This window comes from Lithobates pipiens, unplaced genomic scaffold, assembly GCF_037356315.1.
Source record: "Lithobates pipiens isolate NorthernLeopardFrog02 unplaced genomic scaffold, aLitPip1_a1.2 Scaffold_8, whole genome shotgun sequence".
NCBI lineage: Eukaryota > Metazoa > Chordata > Amphibia > Anura > Ranidae > Lithobates > Lithobates pipiens.
Window position 1 is genome coordinate 53,514,393 of NW_027507903.1, and position 20,791 is coordinate 53,535,183.

Consider the following 20,791-nt stretch of genomic DNA (forward strand, 5'->3'; position numbering starts at 1 on the left):
TCTGTAGAACCCATCAGTGTTATACAGTTGTGAGAAAAAGTATTTATCCCCTTCTTGATTTATTTGTTTTGCATATTTCTCACACTTAAGTGATTCAGATCATCAAACAAATTTTAATTTTACACACGGATAACCTGAGTAAATCCAAGATGCCGTTTTTAAATTATTTCGTTTACTAAGGGGAAAAAAAACTGTTCAAACCTGCCTGACCCTATGTGAAAAAGTAATTGCCCCCTCCCATGTTGAATCTTGAATGAACTGTGATCAACCACAATTTTTTGGAAAGCGAAGTCAAATTTCACTTGCCACACCCAGGCCTGATTACTGCCAGACCTGTTGAATCAAGAAATCACATAAATAGAAGCTGTCTGACAAAGTGATGCACGCTAACAGATCACAAAAAGCCACACATCATACCACAACCTAAAAAAAATCAAGAACAGATTAGAAACAAAGTAATGTACATGTATCGGTCTAGGCAGGGTTTCTAAGGCTTTGCAACTTCAGTGAACCATGGGGAGAGCCATTATCCACAAATGGAGATAACTTGGAACAGCGATGACCCTTCCCAGGAGTGGCCAGTCTACAAAAATGATTCCAAGAGCATGCAACTCCAGAAGGTCATAAAAGAACCCAGAACAACATCTAAAGAACTGCATGCCTCACTTGCCTCAGGTAAGATCAGTGTTTATTAATTAAACAATAAGAAAGAGACTGGGCAAAAATGGCATCCATGGGCGAGTTCTAAGGGAAAAGGCACTGCCGACCAAAAAGAACACAAAGGCTCATCTCACATTTACCAAAAAAAAAACATCTATCTTGATTATCCCCAAGACTTTTAGGAAAATATTATATGGACTGATGAGACAAAAATTTTACATTTTGGAGTGTGTGCATCCTGTTACATCTGGCATAAAATAATTACAGCATTTCATAACCAGAACATCATACCAACAGTCAGACATGGTGGTGGTAGTGTGATGGCCTGGGGCTGTATTGCAGCTTCAGGACCTAGATGACTTGCCATCATTGATGGAACCATGAAGTCTGCACTCTACCAGAAAATCCTGAAGGAGAATATCAGGCTCCAGACCTCAAGCTCAAGCACACTTGAGTTTTGCAGCAGGATAATGATCCAAAACACACCAGCAAGTCCACCTCCAAATGGTTCAAACAAAACAAAATTACGTTTTTGAAGTAGCCAAGTCAAAGTCTGGACTTTGATCTGATTGAGAGGTTGAGGCATGAGCTTAAATAGGCCATTCATGCTCAAAACCCCTCCAATGTGGCTGAATTAAAACAATTCTGCAAAGAGGGGGCCAAAATTCATCCACAGTCATGTAAAAGGCTCAATACCAGTTATCGCAAACGTTTTATTACAGTAGTTGCCACCAAGGGTGGCACAACCAGTTATTAGGTTTAGGGGGCAATTACTTTTTCACCTAAGGCCAGGCAGGTTTGGACATTTTTTTTGCCTTAATAAATGAAACCATAACTTAAAAACTGCATTTTGTATTTACTTGGATTTTCTTTGTGTAATAAAATTAGTTTGATCCGAGTCATTTAGGTGCGACAAATATGCAAAAAAAAAAAAAATCTGAAAGGGGGCAAATACTTTTTCATACAACTGTATGTTCTGGCATCAAGTGATAGTTAAAAAATATTAATGTATTAACAAAATATTAATTCCAATCTCTTTTTCTTTTAAGTACAAAACGCTTGATTGTTGATGTCATTCGGTTCCAACCTGGGGAAACTTTGACGGAAATCCTGGAAACGCCAGCAACTAGAGAACAGGTAATTGGTCTGCCCAAAACATTGGCAATCTGTAGGAAACAAATAGAACGGTGCTCATTTAAGTCAAACACGTTATCCAAGGAACAAAGCATATAAAAGTAACAAAAGGTGAGAACACCGTAAAAAGAAATTAAATGCCCAAATTATTTTTTCACATTATAAAATGAATATTGACATACCTGCCATCTAAACATAGTTGTTTGGATGAAAATTACTTTTGTTATACTTCATATAATTAGCCTTATTCTTCCACCCTCTTGCTGCTCCGCATGTGCGATGTACAGTCTGTTTCTAGCATCTTTTAGAACAGGGGTATTGAATTTAACCACTTCCCACCCGGCCAATGCACATATACGGCCGGGTGGGAGCCGTCTACTCCTGATAGGACGTTCAGGAACATCCATCAGGAGGAGCGGGATCGCGCGTGCCCGCCCGCGCAGCGCCGCGATCCCGATGCGCCCGTGTCACCCGGACACGGCGCATCTCAGATCGGCAGGAGGGCTCTGTGATTGGCCCTCCTGATCACATGACGGCCGTGTCCAATCACGGCCGTCATGTGATGTAAACAAACAGCCGGTTGCTAGGCAATCGGCTCCTCCTCTCCTCACACAGAAGTAATCGCTGAGGAGAGGAGAGCAGATCGCTGCAGCCGGCTGATGATCAGTGAGTATGAGCTGTTTTTTACAGCTTTTTACTCACTGATCACTAGTCTAGTGTACACACAAATCACCACACAGTAAACACACCACACAGTATAAACACAATGTCCCCACACATGTCCCCAAAACATACATGTCCCTAAATAATAAAAACACATGTCCCTAATAATAAAAACATGTCCCCCACATATGTCCCACTAAAATCACATGTCCCAATGATTATCTGCACACATATGTACATGATCATTTGCGTACATATGTCCGTGATCACACAAACCAATTATTATACACTTAACGGAATTTTTTTTACCAAAAACATGTAGCAGAATACATTTTGGCTTAAATTTATGACAAAATTTGATTTTATTGGATTTCTTTTAAAATAGAAAAAAGAAAATATTGTTTTTTTTTTCCAAATTTCCGCTTTTTTGCGCTTATATCGCAAAAAATAAAAAACGGAGTCGTGAATAAATACCACCAAAATAAAGCTCTATTTGTGCGAACAAAATGATAAAAATTTAATTTGGGTACAGTGTAGCATGACCGCGCAATTGTCACTGAAAGCTCTAGAGCACTGAAAGCTGAAAATTGGGCTGGGAAGGAAGGGGGCGAAAGTGCCCTGTATTGAAGTGGTTAAAATTCCCAGAGGTCAGTCAGCAACATTTTCTTCCAGTAGTGGTCTGAAATTCATCATCAGAGACCCCTTTCAATTACAGTCTCCTTATTTTCAGATACCAACAGACAAAAACATATGGCAATCCTGCTGGAATAAAGAGTGTAGGACTCCCCTACTAGTACTAGGAGGTTGTGTATCAAAAATATGAGACAAAAAACAAAAGATAAAACACACCAAAAGCGTTACCTAACAAATTTATTGAATCACAAAAAAAGCAAAATCCGCGTTTAACACCAGGCTGGCCCCCCTAGATGCCAACCACTACAGCTCCCCACCCAGCATATAACCCTCCCCAAACCCTGGTTAAGAATCCCCACCACCACACCAATAGCAGATGAGCAGGTGAGGGATGCAACCCCAAAGGGAGCTGAGCCCACCCCCCCCAAAAGAACACCCTACAGCGCAATATTTACACAGTGCAATTTTTTTTAACATCACAGTCCCCTCATTTATATCACAATGCAATCTTGTACAACTCAGCCCCCTTTACAATACAGTGCCCTTTTGCTTCACAGTCACATATATTCATCACTGACTCCCATCTCTACATCAGTCTCCCATCTTTACATCACAGGTCACCCTCTTTGTATTGTAGTCGCCCATCTTTACATCACATCCCCCCCTTTTAGATTACAGCCCCTCTTCACATAAAATCCTCTCCCTTTACAATACAGTTACCCCTTTACATTACAGCACCTCCTGTACATCACAGCCCCCCATTATATAGCATGCCCCATTTTTATATATTGCATTATATTATTGTCCAGGTCTGGACTGAGGTCCGCCATTTAGTGATGCGTGTTTTAGAGATTGTGTATTTCTAGTGCTAAGGTGACATATTTATGTGGTCACCTCCCAGACTCTGTGTTCCTGTAATAAATCTGCCTCTGTTTTGAAGAAAGAAGGCAAGTGTAAAGCCTTATACACACGATCGGACTTTGTACAAACTTTCCCGTGGAATTTTGTACAAAGGGCGTTGGCGTAAGTTTGTATTGCATACACACGATCTGACTTTTTAGGCAACAAACACAAACGTAGTGACGTTTCAATGTACTGACGACACTTCAAAAGAGGACGTTCAATTACTCCAGCGCCACCTTTGGTCAACTTCTGTAATGTTGTCTGCCTTGCGATCATTGACAAGATTCTCCTGTGTAGTTCTAGGCTGATTCCTCACCGTTCTCATGATCATTGAAACTCCTTGAGGTGAGATCATGCATGGAGCCCCAGACCAAGGGAGATTGACAGTTATTTTGTGTTTCTTCCATTTGCAAATAATCGCACCAACTGTTATCACCCTCTCACCACGCTGCTTGGTGATGGTTTTGTAGCCCATTCCAGCCTTGTGTAGGTCTGCAATCTTGTCTCTGACATCCTTGGACAGCTCTTTAGTCTTGCCCATAGTGGAGAGATTGGAATCTGATTGCTTCTGTGGACAGGTGTCTTTTATACAGGTAACAAGTTGAGATTAGGAGCACTCCCTTTAAGAGAGTGCTCCTAATATCAGCTCGCTGCCTGTATAGAAGACACCCAGGAGCCAGAAATCCTGCTGATTGATAGGGTATCAAATACGCATTTCACTCATTAAAATAATGATAAATAATTTTTTTTTTTTTAATGCATTTTTCTGGATTTTTTTGTTCTGTCTCACTGTTAAAATAAACCTACCATTAAAATGGCAGACTGATCATTTCTTTGTCAGTGAACAAACGTCCAAAATCATCGGCAGGGGATCAAATGCTTTTTTCCCCTCACTATACTAAACATCTATGCGTGCACGGACACATATACTAACACAGAGGGGCGTTTGAAAGCAGGAAAAAAAAAATGCCTGATGCCCTTAAAAGCAGCAGTAAAAACCTCCTGTGTGCATGAGGCTTAAAAGTCCAGCTATGTGCCCATTCACATCCATGCATATCTTTTTGTATGATATATTTTTTGCCCGTGGATTGAGGAACCATTCAAAATTAATCAGCAATACAAAGCATTGATGCACAAAACGGCACACGTTGCTGTGAGCATGAGTGTGAATGGGTCCTCAATGTTCTTTCTTTTCATTTTATCACCCATTAAAATCTGCTTGACCTATAGATTTTGACCCGTTAATATAAAGCTCACATGGCATGTTTTTAATTTTCCAGGAAACGGATCATCAGAGAGCCATGCAGAGGCGAGCCATTCGAGATGCAAAGACTCCAGATAAAATGAAAAAGGCCACATCTCTAAGGCAAGACAACAATCTAACACTTCAGGAGAAAAAGGAAAAAATTAAATCTGGACTCAAGAAGCTCACAGAGCTCGGAATGGTGAATCCAGAAAGCCGGTTCCAGGATCTCATTAATGACATCGCCAAGGTAAACTAGGGCTATGTCTAACTAAAAGTAGGTTCCAGTGTTTGCATGGTCCCATTAAAGAAGCTGCATCTTTTATATCTTTTTCTAAATTCATATTAGAGACAGACCTTCTACACTTATCCATCTCTTATCCAGAGGGCCACACAATGGCAGCACTTTGCATGCATTGAAGTGCATCGCATCGAGTTAGGCAGCACACTCATTGGCTATAACACACCACAACACCTACAAATTTTGATTCAGCCATATTTTTTTATTGCAGTGCACACCAAGGAGATACTGGGGTAGTAAGCCCCATCATTGGTGTCTGTAGCAGTAATAGTAACTCCCTGTGTTGCTGCCAGTGGACACAATAATGGCCCCCTGCATTGCTGTGTGTAACAATAATTACACCTACATAGGTGATCAGTGTTGTGCTATTTAAACCCCTTCATTGATGGTCAGTGGCAGTGTTACTTAACTTATTTGCTCTTTCATTGTTAGTCAAGGTGAGAGGACACTTCACTAACCATCAATGTATAGAGGCACTTCAAAGTGACTGCCAGTTTGGTGGTCAGCTGTTAAAGTGGAGTGCCCCCTAAAAAAAAAAAAAAAAAATGTAAAGTCAGCAGCTACAAATACTGCAGCTGCTGACTTTTAATAATCGGACACTTACCTGTCCCAAGGTCCAGCGATGTGGGGGAACGAAGCTCGCAGCGCCGGCATTCTTACTGTGTGCACCCGGCTGTGGCTTCACATGCATGCGCGATCGGCACCGTGATACGCCGCACAGTCATCTGAGACACATGACAGGTCCCAGATGACTGTGCGGCACGAGAGGAAGTGATGTCACCAGCCCGGGCATTGAAGAAGGCAGACTACAAGGGACCCCCTAGCAACAGGCATTTAGAGGTGAGTAAAAATAATTTTTTTTTCCAATATTTTTTTTTTTTATATATAAATTTTTACCTATTTTTTTTTTTTGGTTAGGCAGTTTGAGTCGTTGCAGAATGGCAAACTCAGTCACAGGTTCCTACTAAGTTTCAAAACGCCACTTTCTGCTCGCCTGTATCCACACCCTGCCCCACTACTGATTAAGGCCGGGTTCACACCGCTGCGATGCGGGAACGCCGCGAATCCGCGGCGTTTTCCCGCATCGCATTACTCCCGCCGGCAGTTCACACTGCCCTATGCGGACGGCTGGGAGTGTCAATGATATGTTAATGACACCCCCAGATCCGTCCGCATATCGCAGTGCGATCTGCCGACTCGCACAGGAATCGGATCGCATGGTGTGAACCCCCATGCGATCCGATTCTGTTGCGGACCAAAAAAAGGGTCCCGTGCGAGTTTGCTGCGGGAGCAATGCGAATTCAGCCATACTATCTGTATGGCTGAACTCGCATCGCTACGGAGATCGGATGTGATTTGCGGTGCGAATCACATCCGGATCTCCCCCCGCAGCAGTGTGAACCCAGCCTAAACATGCAATTCACTGACATTACAAACTGGGGGTGGGAACAGGAATTGGCAGAGGGTGGGACCAGTAGGTATAGTTGTCGCTGGGTATGTGAGCAGGCAGACGACAGGGCTAGTGAGCAACTCTGCTGTTGCTGCTGCTTAAACCTTTCAACTGGTCACAGACCCAGCCCAACACATGGGTGGCTGCTAGGGTTGCCACCTCATCCCTTTAAACACAAACACATGAATTACACATGTTTTGGGGCCAATTTAACGCAGATAAAGCACCAAGTGAGTTTAATTATCACCCTAATCAGCCACAGAACCTGTGAAATGAATGTGTTTTAAAGGGATGAGGTGACAATCCTACTTGGCTACACATAGATTGCCAATGAGCTGTGTCTTGGGCACCAGGGCTATTTACAGTGTAAGAAGCATATGACTGTATAAGGCACCTGGCACAGAAAGATAAATCAGAAATGTAAAATTTAAAGTGGTAGTAAACCACACCCTCCCCCCTTTTTTTTTTTTTTAAAGCCTGCAAGACAATGGCTTATGCACCACATACTAGAACATTATGAAATGCTTACCTTAGAAAGAAGCCTTCCAGCAGCACGCTATCACTGCTGATAGGGCTTCCAGCTTCACCTGGTCTTCCTTCTGGGTTCATGTGCTCCAGCCAGTGCCGGGACAAGGTCATCCAGCGCCTGGGGCAAAGATGCCAAACTGCACCCCCCTTTCCCTTAGGGTTAGGGTGCCCCCTACCACTGCAATAAACCATTGCGCCAGGGGCAGCCGCCCCTCCTGCCCACCCCTTGTCCTGGCCCTGGCTCCAGCCATCTGATCGCATGCACGCGGGGGTCACAGCCTGCAGCACGGAGCTCTGAAAGGACGGCATTGGTATGTCATCCCTTCAGAGCGCATTCGCCTGTGAGATCACCAGCTGCATGCAGTGTGAATATCTCCTAAACAATGCAAGTTAAGGAGATATTTACTGTACCTACAGGTAAGCCTTATTATAGGTTTATCTGTAAGTACAAGTTAAAAAAGTTTACTACAAGAAACACAAAAAACGAAAGGAAACTTTACTGCACAAGTATGCAATAAATAACTCTGTCCTGAATTGTAATTTAAAGCTTTCTGTGTTTTTCTACTTCAGGACATTCGTAATCAAAGGCGATATCGACAGAGGAGAAAGGCTGAACTGGTGAAGCTGCAGCAGACCCATTCTGCTCTCAACTCCAAAGCTGTGTTTTATGAAGAGCAAGTAGACTATTACAAGAGTTACATCAAGACTTGCCTGGACAATCTGGCAAGCAAGGGCAAGTAAGTACAAAATGTATTTCTTCTGTGATTTGGATGAGCTTGGCTTGACTTGTGTATTTAACACAAATGGGGCTATGTTAAAAGAAGTGTTTAGTTTCTCATGACAAGCAATCTTGGTCAGTTTCAGAACGTGATGATTTCAGATTGGTTGCTGCTGAATGTTACAGATTATTTTTTGCTTTTTAAATATTGGATACAATATACAGCAATTCAATTCTTTTCCCCTTTCCATAAAAAAATAAAGATAAAAATAATTACTGTAAATTGGAAACCTTCTGTTTATTTTTTATTTCTTAACTTCAGAGTGTCCAAGAAACCAGGTGGGGTGAAAAAGAGCAAGAAGATATCTCTGAAATACACGGCAGCCCGGCTCCATGAAAAAGGTGTGCTGCTGGAGATTGAGGATCTACAAGTAAACCAGTAAGTGTATGCAAGCCTGCAGATGATTGACTGTATACATAAAACTTTGCCCTTTTCAAAGATCTTGTACTGCAAATGCCAGATGTGCACACTTAACCCAACTTCATGCTGCTAAGCAATCTCCTTGGTGGTATCAGAAGTCCACTTAGTCTTTTATGGGCCTGAAAACTAGAATAAGGTAAATTGCAGAGGGTAGTCCATCCATTGGATAAACGTGGCAGGACAAAGACTTTGAAGTGGAATATCTGTGTATTGAGAGCCCTTGAGGCAAGTTAATATACAGAGCAAACGTAGCGCATGGATGGAATGTAAATCCAAAAATATTCTACATAGTAATTTGGTGTTGATAGAAACAGCATATAAAGGAAAAGTGTACTTAGGGTAACCAGGTATATAACAAATGAAAACCATAAGAAAAAGGAAAACGAAGCGCCGCACACCCCCCAACCAGAAAATAAGGGGTTGACCAGATAAAAAGCGTCATGCAATGAGCCAGAGTCCCGATGCAGTGGGGGCCTAAGCATCTGGAAAATAAAGGGTACTCCAGGGTAGTACGCATGAGAAGAGAGGGGAGAATAGCTTGACCGTCAAACTCCACAAGGTGGATCTGACTAGTCAAGAGTGTGGCAGTCGTTTTCTAAACCTGTGTACACACTATTAATTTTTTCCAGTTTAACCCAGTGGATTGAATGAAAGAAAACTCTTCGCTCCAGTTGTAGCCGCTATACTAACTATGAGTAGTTAGTATAGCGATCTCCCCTGTTAAGCTATTGTGTTCTGACAGGAGGGCGGTCCCCTTGCCAGAACACTCCAGTCAGCACTCTCTGCCATTGGCTGAGAGCACTGACCAGGAGTCGGTCAGCTAGTGGCGGCTGGTGCTCAAAATTTTTGGGGGGGCGCAAACGAACTGAAAAAAAAAAAACATCAAGCACAGCCACTGATGCCCATCAAGGGCAGCCACTGATGCATTTTTTTTTTCCTTGAACCGGTGTTCTGTCATATAGCGTCCGGCCATCGGATTGTGTCCTCCCCGTACTGCGCAGGCGCAGCACTTGCGCAGTACGGAGCAGAAGGAGATTCGTAAAATCTCCAAAGATGAACGGCGCCTGCGGCGTGAGTTGAGGTGCTAGCCCCACCATCCAAGTGGACATAGGGCTGCAGATATTAGAGGGCCCCTCGCGGGCTCGCTTCATTCGCCACGCTTCGGGCATGGCCTTGCTGCGCTCGGCTCTTTATATTCTAACTCTATGTCCACTTGGATGGTGGGGCTAGAACCTGGACTCATGGCGCAGGCGCCGTTCATCTTCGCCTATTTTCGGAATCTCTGTGTACTGCGCATGCGCAGTACACAGCGGACACTATCCGATGGGGGACAGTATGTGACAGTACACCGGCAAATGTCTCCCAACATTCGGCCTGTGTGTACCGAGCTTTTGTCCCTTGTTTATCTATCATCTCCTTGCACCTGTGCTGACATTCCATTAGCCACTGACCAAAGAGAAAGAAAAGCATGTAGGAAGAATAAGCTAAGATAGATATACATAAGACTGTTTGTTAGCAGTTTGATTTTGTACTTTTGGGCAGATTACTGAGTAGTTTCATTTCCCTAATCTTTGTCCCTAGAAATATACCAGTTTTGCTTATTCACAGAGTGAAATGCAGATAATTAATCTAGGATAGATACAGTATGTATACGTGTGTGTGTGTGTATGTGTGTGTATATATATATATGTGTGTGTATATATATATATATATATATATATATATATATATATATATATATATATATATATATATATATATATTGACTTGTGTAGGGGGGATTCGTGGGATTTCACAGATGTGTAGACTTGCCACAGCTCTCTGCCAGATCCTATAGACCTGGCAAAGACCTCCAGTGTGTCTGCACGTGCACCAATTTAGAATGCTGTAGAGACGTTTCATAATATGAGAGTATTATTACACACTAACATGACACTTCATTGTCATTCTGTTAACTAGGATCCTGTATCTCTCATATTTATGTACCTAGCCCTTTCTACTAGCATTGTCTTGGGTATTTCCCAGCTGCATTTCAACCATCTGTGCTATGAGGATCGCCCTGTGTAACTCCCTTCCCTTGAGCAACTCCTTTCCCCTTTAGCCCACAGCTACTTCCCTCTGGGCGCTGAGGATTGCATCAGTGCTTAAGCCTGTCTCTTTCTCACCTTCCTTCATGTGTTTCACCATACCAAGATTATGATAAAATGTTTCCTTTCAACCACTTCAGCCCCAGAAGATTTGGCTGCTAAATGACCAGGCCATTTTTAGCAATACGGCACTGCGTCGCTTTAACTGACAGTTGTGCAGTCGTGCGATGCTGTACCCAAAGAAAATTCACATCCTTTTTTCCCACAAATATAGCTTTCTTTTGGTGGTATCTAGGAGAAGAGAGAGATTGGTGTTCATACATAGTATGAAAACACGATCTGTCTCCTCTCCCCTGAAGAACCAGAATCTGTGTGTTTACACACACAGATCCTGTTTGTCGCTCTGTCACAAGCGATCACAGGTGCCAGTTGGTCATTGCGCCCTCCGGGCACTCACATCGGTTCTGGGCACATGCTACGGGCGCGCGCACCCCTAGTGGTCAAAAGGCGAAGCAACGCAAGGTAACGTTGTTTCGCCCAACCGTGCTATTCAGCAGCAGTAAAACTGAGGCGGCTGGTCAGCAAGCGGTTAATAAGCATCTAATTTTCTGTTGATCAGACACTGAGGAGTTGATTTGCTAAAACTGGAGAGTGCAAAATTTGGTGCAGCTGTGAATGGTAGCCAATCAGTTTCTAACTCCAGTTTGTTCAATTAAGCTGTTACAAAAAAAAAAAAAAAAACTAGAAGCTGATTGGTTTCAATGCAGAGCTGCACCAGGTTTTGCAGTCTCCAGTATTAGTAAGGGTGCTTTCACACCAGCTTTCGGCCCGAGCGGGGGGTCGATCTGCTGTGCAGGTGGATGACAGGTCAGTCTCCACTCACTATGGTGAGTCGAACCTGTCAGAGTCCCGCTCTTCTCTATGGGAAGATCGGATGAAAAGGAGCCACCTGTCAGTTTTCATCCTATCTGATCTGCCAGATGGATGGAAAAATAGGGTCACCATCCGTCCAGATTTCGCGGCGAGGATCGGATAGCAGCGGGTGTCACTGCTGACATCCGCCACTCCATAAGGGTGAATGGAGCATCCGATCAGGTCTGCCTGAAAAACTTACAGGCGGACCTGTTGTGAAAGTGCCCTTAATCAACCTCTGAGGCTGGGTTCACACTTGTGCGATGCCAGACATTGCATGTGATTCGCAACGCATTCTTGTGCAGATCACATGCAATGTAAATTCAGCCATACAGTTTGTATGGCTCAATTTGCATCACATTCGCACTAAAATGGTGCCGGACCATTTTTTTGTCTACACTTTGTTCACACCTATGTGATTGGATTCCTGCACCATTTCACAGTTCACTGCGAACCGATCTGGGGGTGTCAATAACTTTGGATTGACACCTGCAGCCGTTCGCAGAGGGCAGTGTGAACCGCGCCGGGAATTCTGGGGCAATGCAGGAACTGGCACTGGTGCTGGTTCCTGCATCCCACAAGTGTGAACCGAGCCTTAAAGTCTATAAGTGTGTGTGTGTATATGTATATATAGATAGAGAGATAGATAGATCTATATATGGAGAGAGAGAGAGAGATAGATCTATATCGTGTACAATGAGCCACTTCTTTAGTTTGCAGTCCTGAAAATTGTAAGCGTTTCACTTGTCACACAAGATTTAAGAATTTTGTTCTCATGAGATGACATACATGACGGGGAAATTCCAGCATGTTGGGTGCAGAATTTCATTGCTGTTTTCAGTGCTGAAGGTGACTTTCTTTTTTTAATCACATGCTGTATTTATGTGCTGCGAAGGTGTCTGCCTGACACACCCTCACAGTTGTCATCTGTTGTCTATACAGATTCAAAAATGTGATCTTTGAAATATCTCCTATGGAAGAAGTTGGTGATTTTGAAGTGAAAGCCAAGTTCATGGGTGTTCAAATGGAAACGTATATGCTGCACTATCAGGTATGTCATTTGAGTTTTGTTCATTTATTATCTATACCATTTACTTACGGTCTGTCGACAAATGAAAGACTGCCTCTTTAAATATAGCAGAGAGATGTCTGGATTATTAGTGCTCTAAAGTTTTAATTCACATTTACTAAAAATTAAACCAAACTTAAAAATCTTTTTTTTTTTTAAATTAAGTAGTAATACTTATACATTCACCAGCCACTTTATTAGGTACACCTTGCTTGGACTCCTTTTTGCCCTCAGAATTGCCTTCATTCTTTGTGGCATGAATTCAAAAAGTGTTGGAAACATTCCAAAGTGATTTTGATCCATATTCACATTATAGTTGCTGCAGATTTGTCGGCTGCACATCCATAATGCAAATATCCCATTCCATCACATCCCAAAGGTGCTCTATTGGATGAGATCTGGTGACTGTGGAGGCCATTGGAGTACAGTGACCTCATTGTCATGTTTAAGAAACCTGTAGTGAGATGATTTGAGATTTTTGACGTGATGCATTATCCTGCTTTAAGGATCCATCAGAAGATGGGTACACTGTAGTCATAAAGGGATGGACATGGTGGTCAGCAACAATACTCAGGTAGGCTGTGGCGTTTAAACGATGTTCAATTAGTACTAAGGAGCCCAAAGTGTGCCAAGAAAATATTCCCCACACCATTACACCACCACCAGCCTGAACCATTGATACAAGGCAGGATGGATCCATGCTTTCATGTTGTTTATGCCAAATTCTGACCCTACCATCTGAATGTTGGAGCTGAAATCGAGACTCATCAGACCAGGCAACGTTTTTCCAATCTTCCATTTCCAATTTTGGTGATCCTGTGCGAATTGTAGCCTCAGTTTCCTTAGCTGACATGAGTGGCGCCTGGTTCAAACCTTGTAACAAGTGATTATTTGAGTTATGCCCCATACACAGTCTCGGAAATTCCACCAGCAAAAGTCCAATGAGAGCTTTTGGTCGGAAAATGTGATCGTCTGACTTTTGCTTGGCGGAATTTTGGCCAGCAAAAGATTGAGAGCAGGTCCTCAATTTTTCAGTCGGAAAAAGTTCAGATCGGAAATTCCGATCGTCTGTACAAATTCCGACACGCATAATTCCTACGCAGGCTTGGAAACAATTTGATGCATGCTCGGACTGTTGCCTTTCTATCATCTTGAACCAGTCTGATCATTCTCCTCTGACATCAACAAGACATTTTCGTCCACAAAACTGCCGCTCACTGGATATTTTCTTTTTTTTTTCGGATCATTCTCTGTAAACCCGAGAGATGGTTGTGTGTGAAAATCCCAGTAGATCAGTAGTTTTTGAAATACTCAGACAAGCCCATCTGACACCAACAACCATGCCATGTTCAAAATCGCTTAAATCCCCTTTCTTTCCCATTATGATGCTCGGTTTGAACTTCAGTAAGTCGTCTTCAACACATCTAGTTGCATTGAGTTGCTGCCATGTGATTAGCAATCTGTGTTACCAAGCAATTGAACAGGTGTACCGAAACAAGTGGCAGGACGTCATATCCTTTTTGTGCGGCGAGCCCCCCCGATGTCTTCTGGGACCTGTGTCCCAGACTCACGCATGCACAGTAGGAAATGGGCAGTGAAGCTGCAAGGCTCCAATGCCGGTTTCCCTTAGAATGGTGGCGCCTGCACCCGATCTGATGGATGGATCGGCCGGGGGGGGGGGGGCGCGGGATCCCTGGACAGGTAAGTGTCCTTATATTAAAAGTCAGCAGCTACAGTGTTTGTAGAGGCTGACTTTAAAAAAAAAAAAAATACAGATTTGCAGTCTGAACACCGCTTTAATGTACATAGAGGTAAGGCAGCTCATTCATTGTAAATGGGCTGAAAAGCACCTCAGTGGACCTTTGTACCACACATGCAACTTTGCTTTTTCTTTTCTTTTTTTGTGGCACACCACAGGGCAAAGATGGTTCACGTTTGTGAATTGTAGCTCCCAAAAATGTTGTGGTGTATTGAATGTGCATTTCAAACTGTAAATATGTTTTACCACAAAGCAAAGATGTGAATCCAGCCTTAGTCTTCTAGTTTGATACCCATTCTAGTGCTTCACCTATGGGGGTTTTTTTTTTTTGGTCTCACAAGAATGATCTTTAAAGGATTTGTGTAGTGGTAGTGTGAAAATATATATTTTTTTCCTAAGCCTGAGTTTTACATGCCATACCCAAACCCTGAAAGCCTGGAATGTGCTCAATGGGCACTAGGTTCCATATGCCTTCCTTTACAGACCTTCATGTAGAGGTACAAGTTTCCAGGTCGAGAGCCATGCCATTGCTTCAGTACTTGTTTTGTCTCTGAAGACTCAAGCACCAGGAGATGCGTTGTTTTTTCAATATTTGTGCTATTTTACAATGGAAGGGTTGATGCTGAGGGACTGAGCACTGACCTCATCCGCTGCTTCACCTTTTGAGCCTAGTTGCATCAGCTCCACTTGGTTGCAACATGACTGTACATAGACACAGTGGAGACAGTCTCGCTGCTATGGGTGACCCCAGACAATATTTAACAGTTCTGGATGCATCCATTTGGTATTCCCAGAATCCAGTGGTCTCCCTCAGCTTCATCGGGACCTCTACTGCAGTCACTCAGTGACCTCTACTGCAGTCACTCAAGACTTTGGCCAGATTCATAAAGTTCCTTATGGATACTGACTGCAGAAGCTCTAAGTGCATTCAAGTGCTCTCCCCTGCAGAGATTCTCAGAACTTCCTGAGGCCTTACAACAGGCCTGGCTACCAGTTTCCGTGCCCATCTCTGACTCAGATTCAGTGTTCCTACAGCTCTAATGAGGCTGTTTTTGAAGTACAGCAGTCTCCCACCATCACAAAGGGTTGTTTTGGCACTTCCTGGTGCAGAATGTACTGCTCTGCATTTGGAGGATAAGCCTGCTGTTTCCAGCCCTGAGTCTTTCAGTGGTCCTATATCTGCAAAAACCTCTATTGCATCTGCAATTTGAGGTATTCCTCTGAGGACTGGAAGTACCCTGAAGGGAGGGGGGTCCTTGTCCCCACCTGGGAGTGTCTTGGATCTGTTTCCCAGATTTAGAGGGAATTCAATAAGCTGTGGAAATATGCAACTGTAGATCTGATGATGGTTTACCAGGAAAAAACACTAGACAGATGGAAGACATTCCTACCTTTAAGGATTCTACTTGCAGGCAGCTAGAATCCCTCTTTCAATCCCAGTTTGCTCTGGTGGGTTCTGCCCTCTCCGTTTTGATGTTTAATCCTCCTGTAGGCAACAGTATAACCTGGCAGCATCTGAATTTCTGTGTCCCTCAATTAACCAATTTGGGATTTTCTTTCACAAACTGTTAACACAAGCTGTTTTTTTTTTTTTACGGTTTACAGAGATTTCCACACCAACCACTGGGCTTGGGCTTAACCATTGCTAGTTTTGCTGCTGACTCACTTGCTAGTTCGTTTTCAGCCAAGGAAGCTGCCATCTTTGCCTCTGTTTAATCTTCAACTGCTATGGTGCTGCACATGTAATTCGTTATGACACCAGCCATTGGATGGCTTGATAGTTTGGCTGAGAGCACAGCCAATGTGCAGTTAGCATTCCCAGCATGCCTTTTTTTTTTGTAACTGTTTAAATCGATGGGTTTACTAATGTGCCGGTAAATGTTGATCATCTGTATAAAGGTCTGAATGTGTAACTTTCTTATTGAAAACAAGACCTGTATATTCAAGTGTTCTTCTATTAGCTTTGAAATTTGAATGCAGGCTCTACTTGATTGCTTTTAACCAAGTGTTCATCTTCCTGATTTTTTTTCATTTGATGTCTCTTGAACTTTCAGGACCTTCTCCAGCTACAGTATGAGGGTGTTGCAGTTATGAAGATGTTTGACCGAGCAAAGGTCAATGTAAACCTTCTCATCTTTCTTCTAAACAAGAAGTTCTATGGAAAGTAAAGTCAGAAGAGCCTCCAGATCTGGTGGCTGCAGGAGCTAGTGGAAGAGGAACCACATTACCTTCCTGTCATCAATAAAGACGCAATGGCTGCAAAACTGCGCAAAATGCTTTTGTACAAATTAGGGGTTGCGTGCCTACTCTCTGCCAGGACTGTATTGTACTCTGTGATACCACCTGTATACAGTGGTGACTACAGTGTTAATGAAAATTTCTCTTGGAGGTAACTTAGAATAGAACAGAACTGGTCTAGCAGAGTCGCACTAACTGCATATTTAGATACATATTCTAAAATGTATTGTTTATTGTAGTTTACAGTGATTTGTTCTAGTATTTTTCAGGATCACTATTTGTTGACTGTTTTTAAACGTGGAATTGTATGATCCATATTGAATAGTGCAGGCACTTTTTTGCTTTAATGGCTGTAATGTTCTAGACACGGATATTTTATATGTAAGGTATCCATATACAATAGCTTATTTATACATATTCTACTTTTTTCAGTGTAGTCGATGCTTCCACTGTTCTCTAAAGTCTAGTTATGGGCTATTGTTAACATCAGCCATTGGCTTTACTGGTATTGGCCATATACTATAGTCATGTATTATCAGTTATCAAAACTGTTAACCAGATGATGGTTTATTTTATTCTTGTTCTTTTCCAACACAATGATTATTGCACTATTGCAGAACAGTGATACCCTGGAATGGAATATATCTAGTTATAAGGATTTCCCATTGGCTATCTGATGGCTTTACCTCGTTTACTAGTTTCCGTGTTCTATGAAAATGTTGCCAAACTGGAATTTAACTCCAGGCAATTTTCTTTGTTTTCTGAAAGCTGAACTGGTGTATTTTTTTTTTTCAGTTTGGTTTACCTTCAATGCATTCCTTACTTTCTTGCAGAATATTTAGGTTTTTCTAACGTATGTAATGTTCTGGAATGGTTTAAAATGTTCGACCCAGCATCATAGTCTAAGTTTCACTGCAATCTTGGTTTTCTCAGGAAAGAATATAAAATAGGATTAAACGTGACGTGTATCTAGTTACCAATCTATAGAATTAGTTATTTAAAAATACTGAATTGGTTATAAAGGGTGCTTTTTTAATGGTAATTTATGCAGTAAAAGGAAGTATTTTTATCAAACACTATCTCTATGGCCATGTAAGGTTAATAGTGAATGTTCTCAAATATTCTTTGTGCACCAACCGCTCCCCATCCAGCATGCTATTTACCACCAATTATTTTTTATATGATAAGAGCAGTTGGCCATACTCATTGACCGTTCGCTGACCACTGAATGCACCTTGGAAGGTATCCAAGTATTTTTGACTTATCCATTAGTCACCTTAAGTGCCATTGAATATTTACATTGACTATATACAGCATTGGCTTTTTTCTTTGGGTTTTATGGGAGGACCAAGTGGGGTGGGTGAAGTGGACAAACTGGGGTAGCTGGCGGTCTGAAAGTTGACCTAATCTAGATTTTAAAAATATAGTTTCCTATTTTAGATTAAATCTAAACAAAAAAAAGTATAATTTTTAACAAAAGTCGTTTTTTTATTCATAGAGATATGTATATTGATCTTTCTTGAAAATTTTATGACCAAGTGACTTCATATTTTATGAAACGGTCACATATTTTGCCATTTATTTAACATGTTTATACAGACTTAAGAAAGAGAAGGGATGAAATCATCTCAGAGAACTATATTCAGCGGCCTTCGCTGCAAAGCTTTTATTAATATATAAATGAATATGCTGAACAGTTTTTTTTTTTTATTCTCCAAATTTGTCTCAGAAAAGGTAATGTTCTAGAAAAGTCCTTTTACTGTTTTTTTAGAGTGTGTGTATAATAAGTATATATACACCCACACTGTATACACAAAATCTTCCCAATGTTGGTAGCATAGACAGTTTTAGGATCTGTAAAGTACCTCGTTCAAAATTGTAGGTCTATTGGCTAATTAAAAATTCCTAGATGATGCTGTTTTATACCTGTGCAGTTTTTATTTATTGGGAAACATACAATAATCATCCTAACAACCAAGTTTGATTCAATCATTTTATTATATTGATAACTGCAATTTTGTCCCCTTTTTGGTAAACAGGGCAGCATGCCTGTAATTATATTTTGAATAGCTGAATAAAAATATGATTTGTCTGCTATGACTACTGTTTATTTTTATTGTCCATATATGCATTATGGTAAACTAACTTTCTTTTGTCCAAATTGGCCTGATCGACAATGGGTTGTGGCCTATTTTGGCCACGAGTTGGGTTTGAAGATCATAGTAAATAAGTGCTTTCTATGATCATCTCCATCTAGTGACCATAATACTGTATTTCCTAATTCACTCTATTCTTATGGATGAAGAACATCCAAACTCGAGAGGGAATACACTAATATATATGATTTTGCGTCACACAGAACAAATGTACATGCAGATTCGCTAGACAAATAGCTTTGTGGCTTTTTTTATTTATACATACACCACTTAGAATTCTCTAATTTTACTATAGAAAGAAAGGTGCAGTGAGATTGGCTGAACCTCAGTGTGTGTGTCGTTGTATGGGTGTGTAGGTGTATGTGAATGACTAATGACATGGTTGTAAGATCAGCAGGGATTAAACAGTTGGCAAGCTACTTATCGATGTGAAATGATGTACAACCCTAAATCCAAAAAGTTGGGACACTGTGTAACTTCTGCAAAAAAAAAAAATGCAATGATTTGGAACTCTAATAAACCCATAGAAAACATATCAAATGTTTAACCACCTGACCCTCGGAAGGTTTTACCTTTTTAACCACTTCCCTCCCGGCCTATAGCAGAATGACGGCCGGGCGGTGGTTTCGTTATCCTGACTGGGCATCCTTCAGGATAACATGCCGCCTCACGCCCGTGGGAGGCGTGCATCGCGGCGATCAGTGGAGCGGTGTGTCAGTCTGACACACCACTACACTGATCTCGGTAAAGAGCCTCTGGCGGAGGCTCTTTACCACGTGGTCAGCCGTGTCCAATCAGGGCTGATCACGATGTCAACAGGAAAAGCTGGTAAACGGCTTTTCCTCACTCGTGTCTGAAAGACGCGAGTAGAGGAGAGCTGATCGGCGGCTCTCCTGACAGGGGGGGTCTGCGCTGATTATCAGCACAGCCCCCCCCTCAGATGCCCACACTGGACCACCAGGGACTCCACTAAGACCACCAGGGAAGTGGGCAACATGTGGATGGCCAGGTATGTACCCCCTGGCCATCCACATGTGCAAATGATGCCCAATCTGGGCACTGACTGGCACCATCATGTACCAATCAGTGCCACCCATCAGTGTCCAGCAGTGCCACCTATCAGTGCCCTACCATGCCACCCATCAGTGCCACCTATGAGTACCCATCAGTGCCACCTATGAGTGCCCATCAGTGCTACATACCAGTGCCACCCATCAGTGCTACCTCATCAGTACCACCTCATTGAGGCCACCTCATCATTGCCCGTCAGTGCAGCCATATCAGTGCCCGTCATTGAAGAAGAAAACATACTTATTTACAAAAAAAATTAACAGAAACAAACTTTTTTTCTTTTCAAAATTGTCAGTCTTTTTTTATTTGTTGCACAAAAAATGTAAACCGCAGACATGATCAAATACCACCAAAAGAAAGCTCTATTTGTGGGAACAAAATGATAAAAAATTTGTTTGGGTACAGTGTTGTATGACCGCGCAATTGTCATTCAAATTGCTACAGAGCTGAAAGCTGAAAATTGGCTTGGGCAGGAAGGTGTCTAAGTGCCTGGTATTGAAGTGGTTAATGACCAAATCATTTTTTTGCTATTCAGCACTGTGCTACTTTAACTGACAATTGCTAGGCCATGCAACACTGTACACAAATGAAATTTATGTTCTCACAAATAGAACTTTCTTTTGGTGGTATTTGATTACCTCTGGGGTTTTTTTTTTTTTTTTTTATTATTATACAAGCGGAAAAAAAGACACATTTTGATAAGGCAAATTATATTTTCTACTTTCTGTTGGCAAACCTATTCATTAAAAAAAGAAAATTAAATAAAACATCTTCATAAATTTAGA

General features: G+C 42.0%; 1 protein-coding gene across 1 annotated transcript in view; it reads left to right on the plus strand.

Annotated features, from left to right (window-relative positions):
• Window positions 1–18,879, plus strand: part of IQGAP1 (IQ motif containing GTPase activating protein 1) — a 275,070-nt gene extending 256,191 nt beyond the window's left edge. Inside the window, exons 33-38 of the mRNA XM_077473422.1 lie at window positions 1,710–1,797; window positions 5,274–5,486; window positions 8,086–8,252; window positions 8,556–8,672; window positions 12,656–12,764; window positions 16,596–18,879. Coding sequence (XP_077329548.1) covers window positions 1,710–1,797; window positions 5,274–5,486; window positions 8,086–8,252; window positions 8,556–8,672; window positions 12,656–12,764; window positions 16,596–16,709 — 808 coding nt within the window. The 3' untranslated portion in view covers window positions 16,710–18,879. The remainder of the gene's footprint in view (window positions 1–1,709; window positions 1,798–5,273; window positions 5,487–8,085; window positions 8,253–8,555; window positions 8,673–12,655; window positions 12,765–16,595) is intronic.
• The last annotated feature ends 1,912 nt before the right edge of the window (window positions 18,880–20,791 follow it).